The sequence below is a fragment of the Oncorhynchus kisutch genome, linkage group LG29 (genome assembly GCF_002021735.2).
Source record: "Oncorhynchus kisutch isolate 150728-3 linkage group LG29, Okis_V2, whole genome shotgun sequence".
In the NCBI taxonomy this organism is placed as follows: domain Eukaryota; kingdom Metazoa; phylum Chordata; class Actinopteri; order Salmoniformes; family Salmonidae; genus Oncorhynchus; species Oncorhynchus kisutch.
Genome location: NC_034202.2, coordinates 4,286,447 through 4,312,440, shown reverse-complemented (window position 1 = coordinate 4,312,440; position 25,994 = coordinate 4,286,447). Strand labels below are relative to the sequence as shown.

Sequence of the window (25,994 nt, the reverse complement as noted above, 5' to 3'; positions counted from 1 at the left end):
TAATGTTGAGATGTGTCTGTTACTCGGTGAAGCATTTATTTGGGCTGCAATTTCTGAGGCTGGTAACTCTAATGAACTTATCCTCTGCAGCAGAGGTAACTCTGGATCTTCCTTTCCTGTGGCGGTCCTCATGAGTGCCAGTTTCATCAAAGCGCTTGATGGTTTTTACGTCTACGCTTGTAGAAACTTTCAAAGTTCTTGAAATTTTCCGTATTGACTGACCTTCATGTCTTAAAGTAATGATGGACTGTAATTTCTCTTTGCTTATTTGAGCTGTTCTTGCCATAATATGGACTTGGTCTTTTACCAAATAGGGCCATCTTCTGTATACCACCCCTACCTTGTCACAACACAACTGATTGGCTCAAACGCATTAAGGAAAGAAATTCCACAAATTAATTTTTAACAGGGCACAGCTGTTAAATGTATTCCATGTGACTACCTCATGAAGCTGGTTGAGAGAATGCGAAGAGTGTGCAAAGCTGTCAAGGTAAAGGGTGGCTACGTTGAAGAATCTCAAATATAAAATATACCCTGCTCAAAAAAATCAAGGAAACAGTAAAATAACACATACTTCTATCAGCCTTCTATAGGCTTGGCCTACTACATTTATTTCTCATCTTTCCTAATATTAAGCACATTGTTTATTTTTACAACAGGAGTGTAGCCTACCTGGCTGGCATGAAAATGAACCATGGGGAAAGCATCCTCCAGTTGCATTTTTCCCCCTCTCCCTGTTTCGAGACAGGTGCATTCTAAATCAAAACCAATTTCAGACATATATATATTATTTAGTATATGTAAAGACCAGATTAAATCAAGAATAGTCTGATGGGTTTATTTTATGTTACCTTTATTTAACTAGGCAGGTCAGTTAAGAACAATTTATTATTTTCAATGACGGCCTGGGAACAGTGGGTTAACTGCCTGTTCAGGGGCAGAACAACAGATTTGTACCTTGTCAGCTCGGGGATTTGAACTTGCAACCTTCCGGGTACTAGTCCAACGCTCTAACCACTAGGCTACCCTGCCGCCCCATGCTTAGTCTAATAATGTTGGAAACCTTAACTTGCTTGACTGTAGGTCATGTAACTGGTTGTTACATGCAATATGCTTTGTGGGACTTCACCGGACAGATGAAGCTACTGCTTCTTTCTCTCCTCTCACTTGTGTTCATCCAGTTTCACATGGTGCACAACCAGGTTAGAACCTTCACTCGATTACCATCACAGGTGGTGTCCCTCCTCAGTCCAGATACTATAGATGGGAAGTGAAGGATCTCCTCAGCAGTCCTACTCTGTTAATGTTCTCCCCAGAATAACAGGCTTGGTTCCTGTGGTGTCTCTCCAGCAGCAGCAACTACTGTACTCTACTCCTCTACCATAGTAGTTGTTATTAACTGCCCGAACTGTCCCTACTGCCAGAGGCACTGCAGGATACAGGGGGAGGGAGAGAAGAAACATTAACAAGGAAGGGAGGGGGGCGAGGGAAGGAGAAGGCTGTTGGCTGTGAAGCTTGAGTTACTTTCACCCCACACCCCCTGAGACATACCGTTACATGCATGCACACACAGCACACAAGATGCAAGAGTTTATCTTTTCAAAATTATATATTTTGAGGGGGGGGGGGGGAATACTGAAATTTGTAAAGTCAAGGTCAAGTTGAACATTCTTGTTTTTACAGATATAAATTGACTTGAGTTTTATTTCAGAACGTGCCATATTCTCACTTCACAGCTAGCTGATGGAGCCATCCAGTCGCTACCTTTGGTGTGGTAAAATCAATTGGCATGTTGTCAAGGAGGGTGGGGTCACGTTTGTTTGTGAAGCAGAGGATCACTGGTTCGGGGTGGAATTTGCGCCACAAATGCTAAAGGAGCCATCCAATCAGTTTGTCAAGGAGGGTGGGGTCACGTTTGTTTGTGAAGCAGAGGATCACTGGTTCGGGGTGGGATTTGCGCCACAAATGCTAAAGGAGCCATCCAATCAGTTTGTCAAGGAGGGCGGTCACTTGTTGCGAAGCAGAGGATCACTGGTTCGAGCCCAGTATGGGGCAGTTGGACAGTGGAGGATGCAAAGGTGTTAGCAGCACCTACATCAAGAAAAGAAAATAAATCAATAAATGTAGCTAATCAAGAAAGTTCAGAAGTCTGATGGATGGGTCAAAATAAATACTGCAGAATGGTTGGGGTCATTTCCATTCCATTGTATAGCAGGGTCTGAGTCAATTCCATTTCAAGTCAGTCAATAAAGTGAAATTCTAATTCCAATTCTCCTCAATGCTTTTCTATGGGGAAAATGTTCAATTTCAGTCTACTTCCTGATTCAATGTAATTTAAATGGAATCTACCCCAACCCTGGCTGGAGTACAGTGACATGAGGAGCTGAGAGGCCAGTCTGCTCCACAGCCACAGGCGAATAGGAGTCTGGCATCTAGAACACTGCACAATGACATACTTAAGGCACAAAAGTGACCGCCAGCTGTATGCATGTACGCTCCCTGTCCTTAGAGGTTTTTTCCTACAGAGATCGCTTGAAAGGTTAGCAGACTGCCTTATTTGTTGCTCACAGAAATGGGGAGAGGTGGTAGCAGGTTGCTAGGCAGGTGCTGACTGATAGGACAGTGTTCATTAGGCACCAAATGGAACAAAATGGACAAAAAAACAAGGAGGGCGTTGTTGATTTTTGACGTGTCAATAAGAAATGCTCATTTTCAGTTGTAAAACATTTTATTAAACTTTTTCTGTTGCATGACCCAATGAACACAACCCTGGTGTTTAGTTAATCAGCCCGGTTTCTACTAATCAGAGCTCAACAATGTGCCTTAAAAGTCTCTAAAGTTAAGTTATGCTGACTTTTCAATTATCTCCCACAAATGTTGTTCCGCTAAGCCAGTAGCTTGTAGAGGTGGACTTTTCTTGATGAAGCATGTTCCACATAGGAATGAAAAGGACTAAGTAAGTAAGATAAATGATATCGCTCTCGCCAGGCTGTCATACCCTTTTCACACTTCTGGTCAAATGGCCATATTAGCATGGGTAGCACCATTGAGGGCTTCCACCATTTTAATGTAGTCAACTTGGTGGGGCTTCCAACTTCATTGGTGATCCTTCCTAGTGACCCTGTCGGAGTCATGTCCAACTGGGTCATCAGCCAATCGTGAAGAAGAAAAGTGACCACTTCAAAATGGAGATGCTTCCAAAGCTGTCACAGATGCGATAATGGCACAGATACAAAGACGAGTCCTCTATCTACAGCGAGCTCCAAAAGTATTGGGACAGTGACACCTTCTTTGTTGTTTTGGCTCTATGCCAGCACTTCTGATTTGAATGAGGATAAAGTGCAGACCCTCAACTTTAATTTGAGGGTATTGTCAACCATATCGGGTGAACCGTTTAGAAATTACAGCACTTATTGTACCCCAATTTTAGGAGACCAAAAGTATTGGGAGAAGTATTTGGTCCCATATTCACAGCACACATTGACTACATCAAGATTGTGACTCTAAAAGCTTGATGGATGCATTTGCTGTTTGTTTTGGTTGCATTTCAGATTATTTTGTGGCCAATATAAATTTAGGGTAAATAATGTATGTTGTGTCATTTTGGAGTCACTTTTACTATAAATAAGAATATGTGTTTCTAAACAATTCTACATTAATGTGGGTGCTTCCACAATTACAGAATACAGATAGTCCTGAATGAATCGTGAATAATGATTTGTGAGAAAGTTAGACGCACAAATTTCCATTAATTTCTATTGAGCACAAAATAATCTGAAACACAACAAAAACAGCAAATGCATCCAACAAGTTTGTAGAATCACAAGCTTGATGTAGTCATCGTATGAATGAGAGACCAAATACTTCATTTTTTTCTACTTTAATACACAAGAGAATTTGTCCCAATACCTTTGGTCTCCTAAAATTGAGGGACTACGTACAAAAAGTGTTGTAATTTCTAAACGGTTCATCCGACATGGATGAAAACACCCTCAAATTAAAGCTGACAGACGTAAGGCACAGTCATTGTGTCATTTCGAATCCAAAGTGCTGAAGTACAGAGCCAAAACAACCAAAACTATTTCACTGTTTTGGAGCTCACTGCATTTCTATGGGCACAACGCTCAGATAGTTAGCTATGTCTATTGTACACAACACATTTAGAACTCTGTTAGATATTTGATTTCACAAAATGTGCCGAACGAGACCGTTATAATGAACTAGCCGAATGCATCATCATGGTGTTCGTTATTGTTGTGAAATTGAACAGCTGAGTTCTCTTTCTATGGCTCTGCAGACTGGCAGTCTGGAGAGTCATAGAAAACAGTAGCATAGTTCAATGAGAAAAAGGAGAAGCGAGTATATGGCTCCATCTCAAATTACACCCTATTTAAATGACACCCCATATAGGGAACTACTATTTACCAGAGCCACACATATACTGCATAGGGCCGGGACGATACTGGCAAAAATGAAAACACAAAACAGACCCAACTCTTTGGTCCTTTAAAACCAATCTGTATGTAAAATATTGTGCGCTATAGCTTGGAAAATAAAAACATTTCACTCTGGATAACATAATGATGTTTGTTTCCATCAGGGCTGTTTCCCTAAAGAAGTTAAATCCGCTTTGTGTTTTGTTTCCTTGCCACAATATTAACGAGTATTGAAATACTGGTGTCATCCCGGCCCTAATAGTACATTTGTGTATACTATATAGGGAATATAGATGTCAATCGAGATGAAACCATGTGCAATGTCCAAACACAGCGACGGTTCTGCATTTCCTGTGAGGTCACAAAGGCACCTGAACCTCCATCATGGGATGTCAGAGTGAAGTTCCTGCACTTCCTGCGAGGTCAGAGGGTGATGACCACTTCCTGTGAGGTCATAGTGGTTTCAGGGAGATCCCTCAGTCAAAAGAGGGCTCTGGAATTACACATGCATCAGCAGACGACAACTTTTCTCTCAACACGCCTCCCTCTCGCTAACCTGGAGTCTGTGCTGCTCTACTCACCACTTAGTAGTCCATCATTATGTACAAAGAATACAAATAGAAAAAAAGGTCCAATGCAGAGATCAACTCCTCCTCTTGGTTCTCCATGCAGACTCCACAGACAGCGCCCCCCTGTGGTTTTGCCAGGCCCTACCACACTGTGCAGCGGTGACCAGTGTTCATCGGGGAGCCAGTGGGGCACTGGAAGTGCTCTGCAAAGGCTGGCGAGTTGGAGAGGGTGCCGATGACGCGGTACTTTGGGGGGCTGTGGAGGTCTGTCATGAGTCCCTGGTGGGCACTCTCTGGGGTTCGCACGGAACACCACACCTGAGAGAAGAGAGGGTCCCCCGATAAGTCAGACCGTAGCTAGTGTTCTCCTCTCTGGACTTCCAACTGTTGTGTGTAATTCATCCACTTGGACTCAGTTTGGTTGACACTTCTCTCAAACAGTAGTTGTAATAGTCCACTCTTACTACCACCCCAGAACACATTCACCCCCGTGTCTTATTCCATGAAGCAGGGCCATAAATTCATCCTGAGCAGGGCCTGACTAGGAAAAACTTTTACAACCTATGATGTGGTCAGGCAAAATCCTTGCAAGTACATTATACATATGTATATGCCTGCATACACGTATGTGGACACGCCTTCAAATTAACGGATTAGACTATTTCAGCCACACCTATTGCTGACAGGTGTAAAAAAAATCGAGCACACCGCCATGCAATCTCCATAGACAAACATTGGCAGTAGAATGGCCTTGCTGAAGAGCTCAGTGACTTTCAATGTCTGTCATAGGATGCCACCTTTCCAACAAGTCAGTTTGTAAAATTTCTACCCTGCTAGAGCTGCCCCGGTCAACTGTAAGTGCTGTTGTTGTGAAGTGGAAACGTCTAGGAGGAACAACGGCTCAGCCGCGAAGAGGTAGGCCACACAAGCTCACAGAATGGGACTGCCGAGTGCTGAAGTGGGTACAAGTAGTCTGTCTTTACCACAGAGTTCCAAACCGTCTCTGGATCAATGTCAGCACAAGAATTGTTCATCTGGCGCTTCATGAAAATGGGTTTCAGTGGACGAGCAGCCACACACAAGTTTAAGATCACCATGCGCAATGCCAAGCGTTGGCTGGAGTAAAGCTCGCTGCCATTGGACTATGGAGCAGTGGAAACGTGTCCTCTGGAGTGATGAATCACGCTTCACCATCTGGCAATCTGACGGACGAATCTGGGTTTGGTGGATGCCAAGAGAATTCTACATGCCCGAACGCATAGTGCCAACTGTAAAGTTTGGTGGATGAATAATAATTGTCTGGGACTGTTTTTCATGGTTCTGGCTCGGCCCCTTACTTCCAGTGAAGGGAAATCTTAATGCTACAGCATACAATGACATTCTAAACAATTCTGTGCTTCCAACTTTGTGGCAACAGTTTGGGGAAGATCCTGTTTCAGCATGACAAGGCTCCCATGCAAAGCGAGGTCCATACAGAAATGGTTTGTCGAGATCAGTGTGGAAGAACTTGACTGGCCTGCTCAACCCCTTCAAACACCATTGATATGAATTGGAGCACCTACTGCAAGCAAAGCCTAATCGCCCAGCGTCAGTGGCGCAGCAGTGTGTGTTCCAACATCTAGTGAAAAGCCGTCCCAGAAGAGTGGAGGCTGTTATAGCAGCAATGGGGGGACAAACGCCATATTAATGCCCATGATTTTGGAATGAGATGTTCGACAAGAAGGTGTCCACATAAATTTTGGTCATGTAGTGTATTTGACTTGAACTCTAACAGGATGCGTGTAATGCATTCTGTTGACAGTCCCATGACCCACCTGGGCGAATCCCACAAAGAACAGTTGGTCATTGGTCAGGTTGACCGCCGGCAGCCTCTTCTCCTCACCGTTCTCCTGCACCCATGATTGGTACGCCTGAACAGAACAGAAAACACCATCACCTCACTGCTGCTCGATCATTCTATTTTTCCAACTTATTTGAGGAAAATAAGATCAATCCTAAATTAATTTTTGATACTTTCGCAAAGCTAACTAAAAAGCAGCATTCCCCAAGAGAGGATGGCTTTCACTTCAGCAGTAATAAATTCATGAACTTCTTTGAGGAAAGGATCATGATCATTAGAAAGCAAATTACAGACTCCTCTTTAAATCTGCGTATTCCTCCAAATTTCAGTTGTCCTGAGTCTGCACAACTCTGCCAGAACCTAGGATCAAGAGACACACTCAAGTGTTTTAGTACTATATCTCTTGACACAATGATGAAAATAATCATGGCCTCTAAACCGTCAAGCTGCATACTGGACCCTATTCCAACTAAACTACTGAAAGAGCTGCTTCCTGTGCTTGGCCCTCCTATGTTGAACATAATAAATGGCTCTCTATCCACCGGATGTGTACCAAACACACTAAAAGTGGTAGTAATAAAGCCTCTCTTGAAAAAGCCAAACATTGACCCAGAAAATATAAAAAACTAAAATCGGCCTATATCGAATCTTCCATTTCTCTCAAAATGTTTAGAAAAAGCTGTTGTGCAGCATCTCACTGCCTTCCTGAAGACAAACGATGGATACGAAATGCTTCAGTCTGGTTTTAGACCCCATCATAGCACTGAGACTGCACTTGTGAAGATGGTAAATGACCTTTAAATGGTGTCAGACCAAGGCTCTGCATCTGTCCTCGTGCTCCTAGATCTTAGTGCTTTTTTTGATACAATCGATCACCACATCCTTTTGGAGAGATTGGAAACCCAAATTGGTCTACACGGATAAGTTCTGGCCTGGTTTAGATCTTATCTGTCGGAAAGATATCCGTTTGTCTCTGTGAATGGTTTGTCTTCTGACAAACTTTCTACTTTTAAACTCGGACAAAACAGAGATGCTTGTTCTAGGTCCGAAGAAACAAAGAGATCTTCTGTTGAATCTGACAATTCATCTTGATGGTTGTACAGTCGACTCAAATAAAACTGTGAAGGACCTCGGCATTACTCTGGACCCTGATCTCTCTTTTGAAGAACATATCAAGACTGTTTCAAGGACAGCTTTTTTCCATCTATGTAACATTGCAAAAATCTGAAACTTTGTCCAAAAATGATGCAGAAAAATGTATCCACATCTAGGTTAGACTACTGCAATACTCTACTTTCCGGCTACCCGGATAAAGCACTAAATAAACTTTAGTTAGTACTAAATATGGCTGCTAGAATCCTGATTAGAACCAAGAAATGTGATCATATTACTCCAGTGCTAGCCTCCCTACACTGGCTTCTTGTTAAGGCAAGGGCTGATTTCAAGGTTTTACTGCTAACCGACAAAGCATTACATGGGCTTACTCCTACCGATCTTTTCGATTTGGTCCTGCCGTACATACCTACACGCACGCCACTGTCACAAGACGCAAGCCTCCTAATTGTCCCTATAATTTCTAAGCAAACAGCTGGAGCCAGGGCTTTCTCCTATAGAGCTCAATTTTTATGGAATGGTCTGCCTACCCATGTGAGAGACGCAAACTCGGTCTCAACCTTTAAGTCTTTACTGAAGACTCATCTCTTCAGTAGGTCATATGATTCAGTGTAGTCTGGCCCAGGAGTGTGAAGGTAAACAGAAAGGCTCTGAAGCAACGAACCGCCCTTGCTGTCTCTGCCTGGCCAGTTCCCCTCTCTCTACTGGGATTCTCTTCCTCAAACCCCATTACAGGGGCTGGAGTCACTGGGGCTGGAGTCACTGGCTTACTGGTGCTCTTCCATGCTATCCCTAGGAGGGGTGCGTCACTTGAGTGGGTTGAGTCATGGACGTGATCTTCCTGTCTGGGTTTGCCCCCCCCCCCTTGGGTTGTGCCGTGGCAGAGATCTTTGTGGGCTATACTTGTCCTTGTCTCAGGATGGTAAGTTGGTGGTTGAAGATATCCCTCTAGTGGTGTGGGGGCTGTGCTTTGGTAAAGTGGGTGGGGTTATATCCTGCCCGTTTGGCCCTGTCCGGGGGTATCATCGGATGGGGCCACAGTGTCTCCTGACCCCTCCTGTCTCTGACTCCAGTATTTATGCTGCAGCAGCTTATGTGCCGGGGGGCTAGGGTCAGTCTGTTATATCTGGAGTACTTCTCCTGTCTTATCCGGTGTCCTGTGTGAATTTAAGTATGCTCTCTCTAATTCTCTCTCTTTCTTTCTCTCTCTCGGAGGACATGAGCCCTAGGACCATGCCTCAGGACTACCTGGCATGATGACTCCTTGCTGTCCCCAGTCCACCTGGTTGTGCTGCTGCTCCAGTTTCAACTGTTTTGCCTGCGGCTATGGAATCCTGACCTGTTCACCGGACGTGCTACCTGTCCCAGACCTGCTGTTTTCAACTCTCTAGAGACAGCAGGAGCAGTAGAGATACTCTCAATGATCGGCTATGAAAAGCCAACTGACATTTACTCCTGAGGTGCTGACTTACTCCTGAGGTGCTGACTTACTCCTGAGGTGCTGACTTACTCCTGAGGTGCTGACTTACTCCTGAGGTGCTGACTTACTCCTGAGGTGCTGACTTACTCCTGAGGTGCTGACTTACTCCTGAGGTGCTGACTTACTCCTGAGGTGCTGTAATGTTTTATCACCCTCGACAACTACTGTGATTATTATTATTTGACCATGCTGGTCATCTATGAACTTGGTCATGTTCTGTTATGATCTCCACCCGGCACAGCCAGAAGAGGACTGGCCACCCCTCATAGCCTGGTTCCTCTGTAGGTTTCTTCCTAGGTTTTGGCCTTTCTAGGGAGTTTTTCCTAGCCACCGTGCTTCTACACCTGCATTGCTTGCTGTTTGGGGTTTTAGGCTGGGTTTCTGTACAGCACTTTTAGATATCAGCTGATGTAAGAAGGGCTATATAAATCAATTTGATACTATAGAAACATTAACTACCACTCTGCTGGTCCTGAGGTGAAGTATAGTAATAGTATAATAAGAGTCCTGTGTGGTAACATATAAGTAACATGTTACATAGCAGTAACTATGTAATTGCAGTAGAATTACATAGTAATGGATTTGGGCAATAACCACTCAAGCCCATCACTGTCCATTACTACAGTTCAGATTCACTACAGTGATTACAGAGTTACTAGACAGACATGTGAGCAACTAAATGTAATGTATTATCAAGTAGGGAGACCCACTCACATTATAGGCTGCCTTTAGGCCGCCGTTGTCAGCAATGTTCTCTTCCAGCGTCTGCTTGCCATTTATATGCGTCCCATTGATGGTAAACCCATTGTACTGCTCTACCATGCATTCCGTGCGATTCTTAAATGCGTCCACAGAGGAATTTTGCCACCATGGCCGAAGGTTCCCATCTTTGTCGTATTCCCTGCCTGATTAAGGAATACAAATATATATATTTTTTAAAAGCACACCTGGTGATCATGTACAGTATATGTATACATGCCGGTGTGTGTTGGTCAGTGGGTGTGTTTATGAGGTCTGTGAAGTGTAAGTTAAAGGTGGACACTAACCCTGGACACCAAAGGCATGAGTGAGTTCATGTCCCATCACCACTCCGATCCCCCCGAAGTTCAGTGCTCTGCAGAGAATTCACATGAGGTCAGAAATGCAAGCACACATGCACACTCATATGCACACACTCATATGCACACACTCATATGCACACACTCATATGCACACACTCATATGCACACACTCATATGCACACACTCATATGCACACACTCATATGCACACACTCACTTGGGGTGATGCTGGGCGTAAAAGGGTGCCTGAAGGATTCCAGCTGGGAAGACAATCCCATTCTTGTTGGGCATGTAGTAGGCGTTGACTGTGAGAGGGGTCATACTCCATCTAGGGGGAGGTGGCGGAGACTAGTGTAAGAGAGCAGACCAGTTGAGGCTCTTGAGGACAGCTCATAGTCATTTCTGGAATGGAATGTAGTATGGAGTGGTATAGTATGTGTTTGTTTTTTATAGCGAATAGAGTGCTATTTGGATTTGCTCCATGAGAATATCAAACAATATATATTTTTTAAATGTAATCAGATTACAAATACTTTTGATAAACTGGATGCTTACTTTTCAAATTACTTTTGCATTTAGAAAGGATGTTAGCGAGAGAAAAAAATACATTAGGACACCTTTCAGTTCTCTCGAGGAAGGTTTAGTTTTTTATGGTAGTAAAGTACATGTCGGATAAAAAATGACAGGCCTGATGGGGAAAAAAATACACCAGACAAGGTGGGATCTTTATGTGTTGGTAAAATGAAGTACTCAAATTTCAGTGGAAAAGCTTTTATGCGCAAATATTGATATAATAACCATCATATCGAAGTAAACTCCTCCCACTACAACTTATTAGGATTAAAGTAGCAATATGTACCTTTTTGGGCGATTTGACCCAATTCACATAGAAATGGGAGTTTTAGATCTATCATTCTACTTGAAAGCAAGTCTAAAATGAGGTAGATCTGTTATTGGGGGGCCATTTCTATGCTTCCCATTCTTACATTTTGTTTTTGTGTCTTTTACTTGATGTTTTGTACACCAGCGTCAAAACAGCTGAAACAACAATATCATTGGTTATAGAAAATATATTTCAACGTGGTTTAGATGATACAATGACTCTCTACACTATACTAGCTTATCTAGTCACAAACTGAAACTAGGCGAACAATTAACAGTTTTAGAAACCAGGAAATGGCGGAGCGATTCCTGCATAGTGCACCTTTAAATGATGAACTTCACAGGGTGGTGAATGTTCAAGATGAGCTTGATGCACCTTTCCAATAAATATCGATGGCCTTATTCTGGGGACAGTATAATCTATGTTTGCCTGCCTTTTTTCCATAATAATAATCAGAGCTATTGGCTACAGTGCACGTGCCAATCCCAGAGCTATATAACGCAAAAATGTTTGTTAGAAAACCCTTCAGTAGAGTTAAAAATGCGAGTCTGTACGGTATATGGGAATTTAACTGCAAATGTTATTTCATGTGCCCTACGTCATCTCGCACAGCCTTTTACCTGCAACAAGTCAATTTGATGGAAACATCTCTGGTGGGAAAATGTGCATATTGTTTTTAGAATATTCACATGAAAATCTGTCTAATTGGATGGAAACCTAGCTACTGTCATTCAATTCAGTATTGAAAAAAGGTGCAAGTTTAAATTCGTTCCACCTTAGCAGGTCTGACCACAAGTCAGAGATCATTATGATGACACACCAAACGCGTTTGATGGATCCTATTTGTCTTCTTCTAATGAAGCTTCAAGGGGAAAGTAATCCAAAAGTAACTGAAAGTAACAATACTGATTACAATTTGCCAGGTAACTAGTAACTATAGGATTACATTTAGAAAGTAACCTACCCAATCGTGGTTAAGGTCAAGAATCAAGTTAATTTACAGTACAAATATGCACTGAGGTATAGTGATGGTGGTGGTGATGATGTGTGTAGCTGATGAAGACTCACTGGTCACTGTTGGGTGGCTTGCGGAGATGATCGGCCATCACCCTGGCGGAGAAGTTATAGAAGTTGAGCGTGTTCTGGAAAAAGTTGTCTTCTGAGACGTCATACTGTGGACAGAGATGGATATACAAACAAAGACAGACAGAGAGAAATAAATAATTACTCACTGATCTACGGGGCCCTTGTAGTTTGACCTTCAACTCGTCAATCATGACAACTGAACAAAAATGCACCCGCTCACCCCGTCGTAAACATCATCCAGTTCTTTGGGGTCCAGGATAAAGTCAGGGAATCCAATCATGTTGTAGATGGTGTCCGCCTAAAGATCAGGGGGACAAAGTGGATAAGAGAGAGAGGGCAAGATGGAGGAATGGGGCCGGAAAACCTCCTAGTTCCATTATCTGGAGATCTAAACAAAGAGGGCTATCTATTCAAACTACTGTATTATAACCTGTAACCCTATAATACTCCCTCCCTGTCGTCTGACCATAGCCTATCCAGTATCCATCCCTCCCTGTCCTCTTACACACAACCATGCAACCATGCATAGCCTATCCAGTATCCATCCCTCCCTGTCCTCTTACACACAACCATGCAACCATGCATAGCCTATCCAGTATCCATCCCTCCCTGTCCTCTTACACACACGCAGAAACGCAGACACACATGATACCCTGTGGCAACCATGCAACCATGCATAGCCTATCCAGTATCCATCCCTCCCTGTCCTCTTACACACACGCAGAAACGCAGACACACATGATACCCTGTGGCAACCATGCAACCATGCATAGCCTATCCAGTATCCATCCCTCCCTGTCCTCTTACACACAACCATGCAACCATGCATAGCCTATCCAGTATCCATCCCTCCCTGTCCTCTTACACACAACCATGCAACCATGCATAGCCTATCCAGTATCCATCCCTCCCTGTCCTCTTACACACACGCAGAAACGCAGACACACATGATACCCTGTGGCAACCATGCAACCATGCATAGCCTATCCAGTATCCATCCCTCCCTGTCCTCTTACACACACGCAGAAACGCAGACACACATGATACCCTGTGGCAACCATGCAACCATGCATAGCCTATCCAGTATCCATCCCTCCCTGTCCTCTTACACACACGCAGAAACGCAGACACATGATACCCTGTGGCAACCATGCAACCATGCATAGCCTATCCAGTATCCATCCCTCCCTGTCCTCTTACACACACGCAGAAACGCAGACACACATGATACCCTGTGGCAACCATGCAACCATGCATAGCCTATCCAGTATCCATCCCTCCCTGTCGTCTTACACACACGCAGAAACGCAGACACACGATACCCTGTGGCAACCATGCAACCATGCATAGCCTATCCAGTATCCATCCCTCCCTGTCGTCTTACACACACGCAGAAACGCAGACACACATGATACCCTGTGGCAACCATGCAACCATGCATAGCCTATCCAGTATTCATCCCTCCCTGTCCTCTTACACACACGCAGAAACGCAGACACACATGATACCCTGTGGCAACCATGCAACCATGCATAGCCTATCCAGTATCCATCCCTCCCTGTCGTCTTACACACACGCAGAAACGCAGACACACATGATACCCTGTGGCAACCATGCAACCATGCATAGCCTATCCAGTATCCATCCCTCCCTGTCGTCTTACACACACGCAGAAACGCAGACACACGATACCCTGTGGCAACCATGCAACCATGCATAGCCTATCCAGTATCCATCCCTCCCTGACCTTGTCTTTGGCTGCCGTCCGCGTCTGTTTGTCCATCCACTTGATGTGATCCAGAGCATCTTTGAATGCAGTACGGATCTCATTGATCATCCCCTCTACCTGATAGTGGGGTGAGAGACATACATTACATGTAAGAAGGAAGATCATTCTTCTACAAATAGACTCTGATATGTAATGAAATACCCACAGCAATCTGAACCAGTCCATCCCTCAAACATAAGGAAGTTTTAATAGAAATATTTAACCACTATAAATATGAACAATTGTGAGTGACAGTCTATAACCCCCTTGCCAGTCCTCACACTGTGCCTCTCCGCTTCCATGTCTCCCTCTTCTACTTGCCCCTCTTTTCTCTACCCAATAACAATCTCTCCTTTTAATAGTCCACTTTTTCTCTTCTTTATCACTCTATATATCTCCCTCCCCTATATATCTCCCTCCCCTCTACAGGACAGGGAACTATTACTAAATTAGTATTTAATTCATTGTAAACATAAGAAATTAGCATAAGCGATCAGCATTATTAATGTTACAATTCATAAGCATTTATAAAATCATTCAAAGCATTTATAGGCATTCATAAACATCGATAAGAATTTAAAATAGCTTATTATAATACAGTGCTAGCAAATAGGGTCATTTTATGATGGATGTGTTTACAGTGAGACCCCATGACATTTCACTACACATGGTAACCACTAGGAGGCAGTCATACATCATTCATCTGGTTTTTAAAAAACACCACAGGCTTGAATAGACATAAATGCAGTTGTACGCCTATCAAACTCACAATCTTTTTGCTGTGTTTATCAAACGTCGCTTTTACAAAGAGCGCTCCCAGGGCGAAGCCGAGCGTGTCATCTGTGTTCCCAATACAGGTCTGCCATCGAGGTGTGCGGGGCTGAGCGAACACACGCAGAGACAGACAGACAGACAGACAGACAAGTCTCACACCAGCTGTTTAATCTATCATTTTGGTTGTGAAAAGTGTGTGTACTGCAAGTTTGTGGAGGTAGCACACATTGCTTGCTAGGAGCCCAAAAAGTCTCACATACAAATTGCAAGTGCTGGTCTCCCGGACACAGATCAAGCCTTGTCCAGCAGCTCAACAGAGGATCTCCATTGAAATAGCTCTTTAGTCCTCGACTAGGCTTTATACGTGTCCGGGAAACCAGACCTAACCAGGTATTTCACAAAGCAGGGTTAATCAATGGCATAAGTAAGAATATGGTTGCGTCCCAAATGACACCATATTACCTAGTGCACTACTTTTAACCATGCTCTAAGGGCCCTAGTCTAGGGTAGTGCACTACTTTTAACCAGGCTCTAAGGGCCCTAGTCTAGGGTAGTGCACTACTTTTAACCAGGCTCTAAGGGCCCTAGTCTAGGGTAGTGCACTACTTTTAACCAGGCTCTAAGGGCCCTAGTCTAGGGTAGTGCACTACATAGGGATTAGGGTGCCATTTAGGATTCAGACTTTTTTTTAAACACACCTTCTTGGTTCCATACAGGCTCTCTAGCAGCTTGTCCTGGGCGCTCTCAAAGCGCTGGTCCAGACTGGACGCTCCCTTCTGCACCAGGTTCCAGATCATGTAGTTGTTGAGCAGGCTGAGAGACAGAAGAGACGGGGAGAGATGAGGAGGAAGAGGAAACAGGATGTTATTATGACGTTTTTCCATTACATTATGGTCAGACTGTATATTGGTTGTACTGTGCCTTCAGAAAGTATCACAACCTTAAAAATGTGTTTTTTTTAAATGGGATTAAAATAGATTTGTCATTTTTGGTCAACAATCTACACAAAATAGTCTGTTGAAGTGGAAGAAAAGATCTAACATTTAATAAAAATGTATTAAAAATAAAACAATATCTTGTTAGATTCACCCCCCCTGAGAAAGAACATGTAGAAACACCTTTGGCAGTGATTACAGCTGTGAGTGTTTTTGGGTTAGTCTCTCTTTCCACACCTGGACTGTAAAATATTTGCCCATTATTATTTTTAACATTTTTCAAGCTCAGTCAAGTTGGTTGTTGATAATTGCTAGAAAGCCATTTTCAAGTCTTGGCAGAGATTTTCAAATAGATTTAAGTCAAAACTGTAACTCGGCAAACATCCAATGTCTCCTTGGTAAGCAACTCCAATTTAGATGAACACTGGAGCTCTGTCAGAGTGACCATCAGCTTATTGGTCACCTCCTTGACCAAGGCTCTTGCCCCCCCGATTGCTCAGTTTGGCCAGGGGGGCCAGCTCTAGGAAGAGTCTTGGTGGTTCCAAACTTCTTCCATTTAAGAATGAAGGAGGCCACTGTGTCCTTGGGGACCTTCGATGCTGCAGAAATGTTTTGGTATCCTTCCCCAGATCTGTGCCTCGACACAATTCTGTCTCAGAGCACTACAGACAATCCCTTCAATCCCATGGCTTGGTTTTTGCTTTGAAATGCACTGTCAACTGTGGGACCTTATATAGACAGGCGTGTGCCTTTCCAAATCATGTCCAATCAATTGAATTTACCACAGGACTCCAATCAAGTTGTTGAAACATCTCAAGGGTGATCAATGGAAGGACGCACCTGAGCTCAATTTCAAGTCTTCTAGGAAAGGGTCTGAATAGTTATGCATTGTCATTAAGGTGCATTGTGTGTAGATGTGATGAGAATATTTTTTTCGAATCACTGTGGAAAAGGTCAACAGGTCTGAATACTTTCTGAATGCCCTGTATAGGCTACAGTAGGCTACTAAATAAACTCGCCAGTGGCACTGACTCGCCCAATTATGAAACCTAGCATACTCAGGGATGGCAAATGCTCTAGTGACAATAGCCTATCCAAAGATAAGCTACTTTTAAAAACAGTGCAGTTTGTTCTGAATCGCTGAAAACTCAATTATTATTATTTTAGCTTCTACAGACAGATTTTCTCTTTTCAGCAGTAGGCATTTGCTTTCCCCCAAAACATTTTTGCATTTTGAAATTTGCCAAAGACAAACTGACAGCCGCGACCAACCATATATACACACATATACATATATATAAATACAATACGGCAGCCATTGATAGTGACCGGCAGCCATTGATAGTGACCGGCAGCCATTGATAGTGACCGGCAGCCATTGATAGTGACCGGCAGCCATTGATAGTGACCGGCAGCCATTGATAGTGACCGGCAGCCATTGATAGTGACCGGCAGCCATTGATAGTGACCGGCAGCCATTGATAGTGACCGGCAGCCATTGATAGTGACCGGCAGCCATTGATAGTGACCGGCAGCCATTGATAGTGACCGGCAGCCATTGATAGTGTACCCATGAGTTCATTGGTCAAATTTCCAGGGTTCGAGGTTCCAAAATCCTTCTATGGATTATATGTCTATGTCCACAAGGCAACAAGCTGTTTGGCCTGCATGGTGCCCAAAATGTGGCCTTCCACAGCTATTGATCCTCTGCGGCTAAAGTATGCTCGCTGGTGTAGTATTTTGAATTATTTTATTTCTATGTCTGTTCAGACGACAAGAGTTAAATCATTTTTTAAATATATTTTTATGTTTTTTGAAAAATAATTTTTTACTTATCAGGGGGTGCTACAGCACCTTCACTATTCCTATTTCCTGCAGCTATGGAAGGCCCTGTAGTACTTCATAACCACGTGACGGCACCTTTGGCTGTAGGGGGACGACTAGGTTGGCTCCCGTCCAGGTCCTTACCTGCGATCAGTCTTGTTGATCAGGTCAGACACCTGCTGCAGGAACTCCTTGGCATAGAGCACCACGGGCTCCGTGTCATTCAGGTCCAGAGGGGACAGGACCAAGGACAGGTAGTCCAGCCAGTCCACCGCCGGAGCCAGCAGCTGATGGCGAGAGAGGTTAAAGGTCAGAGGTCACTTTTGTGAAAAGGAAAGTTCACCACAAAAACTACATTTTCAGACATGTTCAGAATCCAAAAGTGGCCTCACGTCGAGTCTGTGTCCCACATAGCTTCATGATTTCACACACAAAATTGTGTCAATCGATCCAATTCATGAGGCATATTGTTGGATCCGCACAACAGGAGGCAGACAGAATTAGGAATTAGAATAATAGACAGGACATTAACCTTAAGGTCAGCCATTTTGGTAAGGCAGTTGGTCAATCATGGTTTGCCAGTGCTGTGTTAAGATAATATTCAAATTCATTGTTTTAAACTATCTGCACAGTTTTTTTTAGCTAGCAAGCCAGCCAGTTTTAGAGAAATTATTCCATTAATTTATCAAATTAAAAACTTGGGGGGGCTTAGCCTGTTTTGCATTAACACGTGTCACATATCAGTTTGCAAATAAATAAGAGCGTTAATAAAACTGCATACAAACACGGCCTCTTTTTGTTTCCTTGAGTAAGCCAGCTCCAGAATGCAGGAGGTTCAGCCTAGCTCAGTGCTTTCTGTGGTGGGGCAAGCCAGCAGAAAATCCAGAGCATTGCGCCGTGATTGGCTCAGTGTTCTGTCACTCATGGGGACAGTACGTCACCACCAAGGCTAAAAGGTAGAGCTCGAAAATTCAAGCCACTTGGGTGCTGCCATAGAGTTACATTAGAAGTGCCCATCCAAGAAGGTTCAAGGTCATTGGCCACAAATACAATTATGTCAAATCATGTTATATCTACAGAAGCTTTGATTGGACTGATACTTTCAAAATCATAGCTAGCAGTCATCATCGACAATCTACTGGCAAATCCTTTTTAATCCTTGTCATATGAAGATAAATAATTAAGAGAAATTACACCTAAACGTATCAGTGCTCAACGGCCATTGGACATAAACATTACACAACAAGTTGGAAATCGCAAATTCAACAATGAGTGGTTTGGAAGGAATCAGTGGCTAACTGCAAGCATTGAAAAGCAATCAGACTGCTATTCAGTGGAGTAGCTGTGTGGTCCCAAGTCTAAGGGTCTCTTTCCTAGTTTAAAATTATAAACATTCAACATTGGCCATGCTGTCAAATGAAGCATGACCTGTGTCACGCTCATAACAACTTAACTCGCAACTGCGAAAACTGACTTTAGTGAGTTCAAAACTACTGAGAACACGGGGGAAAACGAGGTATGCATGGGAAAATACGTTAGAACTTTCCTCCAACTCGAAATTGTAAATCTGTAACTCGGGTTCCCAGTTGTCTTGAAAGCACTATCAATCCAGAGAATGGCAGACTTTGATAACAGTTTCATGACTAAATTTGCCCACGTTTCAAGTGAGCACAGCACAACAAGGTGAGTTCAAAAATGGGAGATATGTATAGTAGCCAATGTGCCTCACCCTAAAATGGTCTATTTCACCTACTGTTCTGACTTAGTGGTGCACATGTAGCCTATAACCCGTTTTGAAAAATGTAATCATCTAATTTTGTAAAGAGCTTTCATTGTCTGCTTATATGCCTTTATTTATCCTACAGCTATGACTTGGTGTACAGGAAGAACACTGTAAGAACAGCCCATGTTCTGAATTCTGTCGCTGTACATTTCAAAAGTGCTGAACAAATAGTTATATTGACTACGTCCGTCCTAGCTCGCTCAGTGTCTTAATCGAAATTACAGATTGCCTCTTATCCGCTTGTTGTCCCCCTATGCCGTAGTTTGTACATCTCAATTGTCAGTAGAAACCACATTTGTTTAAGCAAGTCAGCCATATCAGCCATGTTTTTTTTAAAGGAGGTAAATTAGTCTGAATTAAATGTTTGACTGCCACACAAGGCTCTGCTGATAGCCAGGTGTAGGGGGTGTTGGGACTCAGCTGTTGGGACAGCTTTATGTAGGCACTAACAGTTTGTGGGCACTGTTTGTCACCGTTATAGTGCAATTAATGTATTGTTAAGTGTTGTGTAGTGGCTTTGCTGGCATGCATCCCACATTTATTCATTTTTTTGGCCCACCAAGAATTACATTCTAAAATCGGCACTGTATATGACGATGTTTTAGGTTGATATTAACTTTATTAAACATATCACATGCCTTACTTTTATTTTCCTGCGTAAGTAAAAATCAGGAAATGCCGTCCCCTACTCCTCTGCCATTCAATTCCAATTAAAATGGTTTGGATTTCTCCCGGACACAATAGCTACCATTTTCTAACTTCGTGGGTTTCATGATATAGCCCCTCTAGTAATTTTATATGATTAGACAGCTCAACATAGTTTTTTAAAGCAGTGTGAAACAGTCTGAATGTAGATTTTTTGGGTGGTTTTGGCAACAATTCCAAATCCCTACCCTCTTCCCTTAACGTGCCCTTAACCCTTAAATCCATGAGGGGGAGTGTAAAAGGAATGGACTGGTGTGAGGAATATGGTGGAAACTACCTTCAGCCATGGTTGGATGACAGTAAATGACCAGCCAAATGACCAGGGTCACCGTAATAACTGTTCAAATACCAACAAAAAACCATAATCTTCTACTCCGCTCCTGACTAAGTGCTGCCATAGAAATAAAATGAATAGAACAGGCATCCCCAAGTCAATGATGGCATAATGGATGGACTGGCTGCCATTGCAAGTGTACCCACAGAGCAAAGCAGGAAGTAAAGTATGTGCTAAAATATGTACTGTGATTTGTTGATTCAACACAACTGACTTTAAAAAAGACATTCCTATTGCATGAGCCACATCAGTTGACATCATTTGAATGAGCATTCTACATTACCATGGAAATGATTGCATCATGATAGCAGGCAGTCATTGGGGAGTGTACCAGTCAAATTGCCAGGGTTAAAGGTTTCATGCCTCAAATTGAGAAATATCAATTTTGTCGACTTGGGACACAATCACTTGAGCATTTGTCTTTCCAATGTGTGTCTGTGACTATGTTCTGGGTGGATCTTAGGCTGGACTTGGGTAAAGGAATTTGGTAAGGACATCCATCTGCAATTTGGTAAGGACATCCATCTGCAATTTGGTAAGGACATCCATCTGCAATTTGGTAAGGACATCCATCTGCAAGCTTGGTAAGGACATCCATCTGCAATTTGGTAAGGACATCCATCTGCAAGCTTGGTAAGGACATCCATCTGCAATTTGGTAAGGACATCCATCTGCAAGCTTGTGGTGTTCTTTTTGTTTTTGATAGTCCACGATTCTCCATGAATGAAAAGTATGTGATGAATTTGATTAAATTATTGCTAAATATCATATCGACCTAACTATTTTTATAAGAAAAAAACACCCTATTCAATATTTGTAAAGGTAGATTTAAATAACCAGTTTGCGTAATTGAATACTATGCTCTGTAAGAATAAGAAAGGTAATGAAATCAATCGATATGCAGATGTTTAAAAAACTATGCATTTCTATTTTATGTTCAATTTGAAGGATGTACAGAGTATGGATGTATTGGTATGTCCACCAAAGCTGTTGCCAGAGAATGTAATATTCATTTCTCTACCATAAGCCGTGTCCAATGTAATTTTAGAGAATTTTCTAGTACGTCCAAATGGCCTCACAGACCACGTGACCACAGACCACGTGTAACCACACCAGCCCAGGACCTCCACATCCGGCTTAAATCACCTGCGGGATCGTTAGAGACCAGCCACCCGGACAGCTGATGACACTGTGGGTTTACACAGCTGAAGAATTTCTGCAAAAACTGTCAGAAACAGTCTCAGGGTAGCTCATCTGCGTGCTCATCCTCTTGACCCGATTGTAGTTCGGCATCAAAACAGACTTCAGTGGGCGAATGCTCACTTTCTATGGCCACTTGCAGTGGAGAAGTGTGCTCTTCACAGATGAATCCCGGTTTCAACTGTACCGGGCAGATGGCATCGTGTGGGCGAGCGGTTTGCGGATGTCAACGTTGTGAACAGAGTGCCCCATGGTGGTGGTGGGGTTATGGTATGGGCAGACATAAGCTACAGACAACAAACACAATTGCATTTTATAGATGGCAATTTGAATGCACAGAGATACCGTTCATCCACCACCATCACCTCATGTTTCAGCATGATAATGCATGGCCCCATGTCGCAAGGATCTGTACACAATTCCTGGAAGACGAAAATGTCGCAGTTCTTCCATGGCCTGCATACTCACCAGACATGTCACCCATTGAGCACGTTTGGAATGCTCGAGATGTGTCGCGCTGCATGGGGAAAATGGTGGTCACATCAGATACTGACTAGTGTTCTGATCCACGCCCCTACCTTTTTCTTAAGGTGTATGTGAAATGCATTGATTAGGACCAAATGTATTGACTGATTTCCTTATACGAACTGTAACTCAGTAACATCTTTGAAATTGTTGCATGTTGCGTTTATACTTTTGTTCAGTGTATATTTCAACAAAGTATTGTTGCAGGAGTGCTTATCCTATCAGTTTCTAACATAAACGATTTTCAGAACATTCTGAGATGGAAGAGGATTGACACACCCACCTAGTGCTTTTTGAGGTGGAACAACACATAAAATTGTCAGTGGTATACACAATCTACCCATTAGCACCCATTTTAATGATTCAACCCATCCTACAAATGCTGACTTTCAATTCCTGACTCTCAAACGGCCTGTCCATTCGTTCTTTCTGTTGACAAAAGATCCTCCATTTCCTCCTACCCTTCACCATCTCTGTTGTTGTGTCTTTGCTATGCCAGATTAAGTGATATGACATGCTATTTTATTAAATAATTTCTCTGTAATTAATATTACCTGATTAACTAATCATGTAAATGTAATTAACTAGAAAGTCAGGGCAGCACGGAAGAATGTTTATAGATCTGTTGTCTTCCGAATAAACTCTTAAAGACCTGGTAATATCTTTTATATCAATAGCAGTCAATTATTTATCGTCACCTTATTCAGTCTTATCTGAACATTGTGAAACTCTTGGTTATCTTCACGAACCCTGGCTAACAAGTTGAATCGGCAATAGAAAATGTGGTTTAATTATTTATTTACTAAATAATCACAGAATTATATATACACAGGATGGATCATACATTGTTTACTAATTATGCCATACAAGAAAATGTCCCTGGAGGACGGAACCGATATGACGGCTGGTTACACAAAGAAAGGGGGTTGGGTTTGAATGAAAGCGCGGGAAGACTGAGGAACAAAGAGAGGCCAAATCCATCAAACCTTATGAAGCTATGCTATCGTAAATACAGAATCAAATGAATTCTAAATAACGGCCCATTTGGAAAAGGAAAATGCAATAAATATTTACTCTGAGCTGTGCTTCGATAGATTGGTCGTAGATGGAAGGCTGGGTTGCCCAGCAGAGATCTCTCTTGTCCTTTGAAGAATATGTCTTGTGGTAGAAAGTATATGTTGTAGTACCGTCGTCGTGTGGTAGAACGGATACGTTGTAGTACCCTGTCTTTCTGAAGAGATTGTCCGTCCATTCCTAGCCCACGTTTACAGCTGCTTCTGTGTTTGCTGCTGCTAGCTCAACATCTAGAATGTATCACTTCTTTAGTGAATAAGAGTTCAAAGTTCATACCAAGTTGCCATTACTATAAGCTCATGCTATATTCTGGCTGGTATAGTTGAAATTCATCCTTCCAGCGTGTCGATCGTCACCTCCACATTGAAATTTGCCCTTTTAAACGTATGGATCAGTCCTCACGTCACCGGGAAGACAATGCTAATTAGGTTGTAGTCATTCAACCAGTCGCAACCAGAGTTCACGCCGAGGTTGGTTTAGTTCTGTAGTTGATATTAGCCCTTTTAAACGTATGGATCAGTCCTCACGTCACCGGGAAGACAATGCTAATTAGGTTGCACAACCAGAGTTCACGCTGAGGTTGGCTTAGTTCTGTAGTTGATATTAGCCCTTTTAAACGTATGGATATCAGTCCTCACGTCACCGGGAAGACCATGCTAATTAGCTTGTAGTCATTCAACCAGTCACAACCAGAGTTCACGCTGAGGTTGGCTTAGTTCTGTAGTTGATATTAGCCCTTTTAAACATATGGATATCAGTCCTCACGTCACCGGGAAGACAATACTAATTAGGTTGTAGTCATTCAACCAGTCGCAACCAGAGTTCACGCTGAGGTTGGCTTAGTTCTGTAGTTGATATTAGCCCTTTTAAACGTATGGATCAGTCCTCACGTCACCGGGAAGACAATGCTAATTAGGTTGTAGTCATTCAACCAGTCGCAACCAGAGTTCACGCTGAGGTTGGCTTAGTTCTGTAGTTGATATTAGCCCTTTTAAACGTATGGATCAGTCCTCACGTCACCGTGAAGACAATGCTAATTAGGTTGTAGTCATTCAACCAGTCGCAACCAGAGTTCACGCTGAGGTTGGCTTAGTTCTGTAGTTGATATTAGCCCTTTTAAACGTATGGATATCAGTCCTCACCTATTGGGAACACAAGAGGTTGACTTTCATCAATGGGCTTTTTTAGTGGGGGAGAGAAGGGCGTGTTTCATAGTTCACAACCAATGCCTGTTCACTTGGGCGGGGACACTGAGTGAGCAGAGTTTACAACCAATGCCTGTTCACTTGGGCGGGGACACCGAGTGAGCAGAGTTTACAACCAATGCCTGTTCACTTGGGTGGGGACACCGAGTGAGCAGAGTTTACAACCAATGCCTGTTAACTTGGGCGGGGACACTGAGTGAGCAGAGTTTACAACCAATGCCTGTTCACTTGGGTGGGGACACTGAGTGAGCAGAGTTTACAACCAATGTCTGTTCACCTGGGCGGGGACACTGAGTGAGCAGAGTTTACAACCAATGCCTGTTCACTTGGGCGGGGACACTGAGTGAGCAGAGTTTACAACCAATGCCTGTTCACTTGGGCGGGGACACTGAGTGAGCAGAGTTTACAACCAATGCCTGTTCACTTGGGTGGGGACACTGAGTGAGCAGAGTTTACAACCAATGTCTGTTCACCTGGGCGGGGACACTGAGTGAGCAGAGTTTACTTTATGAAAACAATTCTCTCATTTAGAAGCTAAAATTACATTTAATCTGGTCACAAATAGTTTCATATTTAAACATTTAAATTGCACAACAATGTCCATGTGAACCTGATAACTAGAATGTGTAGCCTTTCCAAGATACAGTTTATGTCATCCTATCATCAGTAATAATGTCTCAGACGACAACTGATCTGACATATTCTTTAAGTACCAACAGATATTTTCAACTGGTTGGGTTACCAAAATATGGTTCCGTTCCCAACCTTTTGATGTTACCAGACTCTATGTTAACAAAGGGCTTTCCAAGAGTCAAATGTAAAGTTGAGAGAGAAAATAGGGGAAAGGTATTTATGAGGGTCATAAACCTCCCCAACAGGGCAACTTCATGACAATGTGCAGTTCTGCTGCGGCCGTGGAGATAGAAAGGTCTAGCAACAGCTCTTGGCAAGAGGCACCTTGGCGACCTGGACAGTGTTCATAAACAACAGCTCTTGGCAAGAGGCACCTTGGTGACCTGGACAGTGTTCATAAGCAACAGCTCTTGGCAAGAGGCACCTTGGTGACCTGGACAGTGTTCATAAACAACAGCTCTTGGCAAGAGGCACCTTGGCGACCTGGACAGTGTTCATAAACAACAGCTCTTGGCAAGAGGCACCTTGGCGACCTGGACAGTGTTCATAAACAACAGCTCTTGGCAAGAGGCACCTTGGCAACCTGGACAGTGTTCATAAACAACAGCTCTTGGCAAGAGGCACCTTGGCGACCTGGACAGTGTTCATAAACAACAGCTCTTGGCAAGAGGCACCTTGGTGACCTGGACAGTGTTCATAAACAACAGCTCTTGGCAAGAGGCACCTTGGCGACCTGGACAGTGTTCATAAACAACAGCTCTTGGCAA

General features: G+C 43.1%; 1 protein-coding gene across 2 annotated transcripts in view; it reads right to left on the bottom strand.

Annotated features, from left to right (window-relative positions):
* Positions 1 to 837: 837 nt before the first annotated feature.
* LOC109874170 (endothelin-converting enzyme 2-like) overlaps positions 838 to 25,994 on the bottom strand; it is a 62,801-nt gene continuing 37,644 nt past the window's right edge. The window contains exons 8-18 of one of the 2 annotated variants that reach the window (XM_031809152.1): positions 17,913 to 18,055; positions 15,708 to 15,822; positions 15,005 to 15,115; positions 14,215 to 14,313; positions 12,688 to 12,765; positions 12,450 to 12,553; positions 10,716 to 10,826; positions 10,485 to 10,552; positions 10,153 to 10,343; positions 6,820 to 6,915; positions 838 to 2,091 (exon numbers count right to left, since the gene is read on the bottom strand). In XM_031809152.1, coding sequence (XP_031665012.1) covers positions 2,029 to 2,091; positions 6,820 to 6,915; positions 10,153 to 10,343; positions 10,485 to 10,552; positions 10,716 to 10,826; positions 12,450 to 12,553; positions 12,688 to 12,765; positions 14,215 to 14,313; positions 15,005 to 15,115; positions 15,708 to 15,822; positions 17,913 to 18,055 — 1,179 coding nt within the window. In that variant the 3' untranslated portion in view covers positions 838 to 2,028. Of the gene's footprint in view, positions 2,092 to 2,709; positions 5,324 to 6,819; positions 6,916 to 10,152; positions 10,344 to 10,484; positions 10,553 to 10,715; positions 10,827 to 12,449; positions 12,554 to 12,687; positions 12,766 to 14,214; positions 14,314 to 15,004; positions 15,116 to 15,707; positions 15,823 to 17,912; positions 18,056 to 25,994 lie in introns of those variants that run through there. The other variant, XM_031809151.1, reaches the window with a different exon arrangement.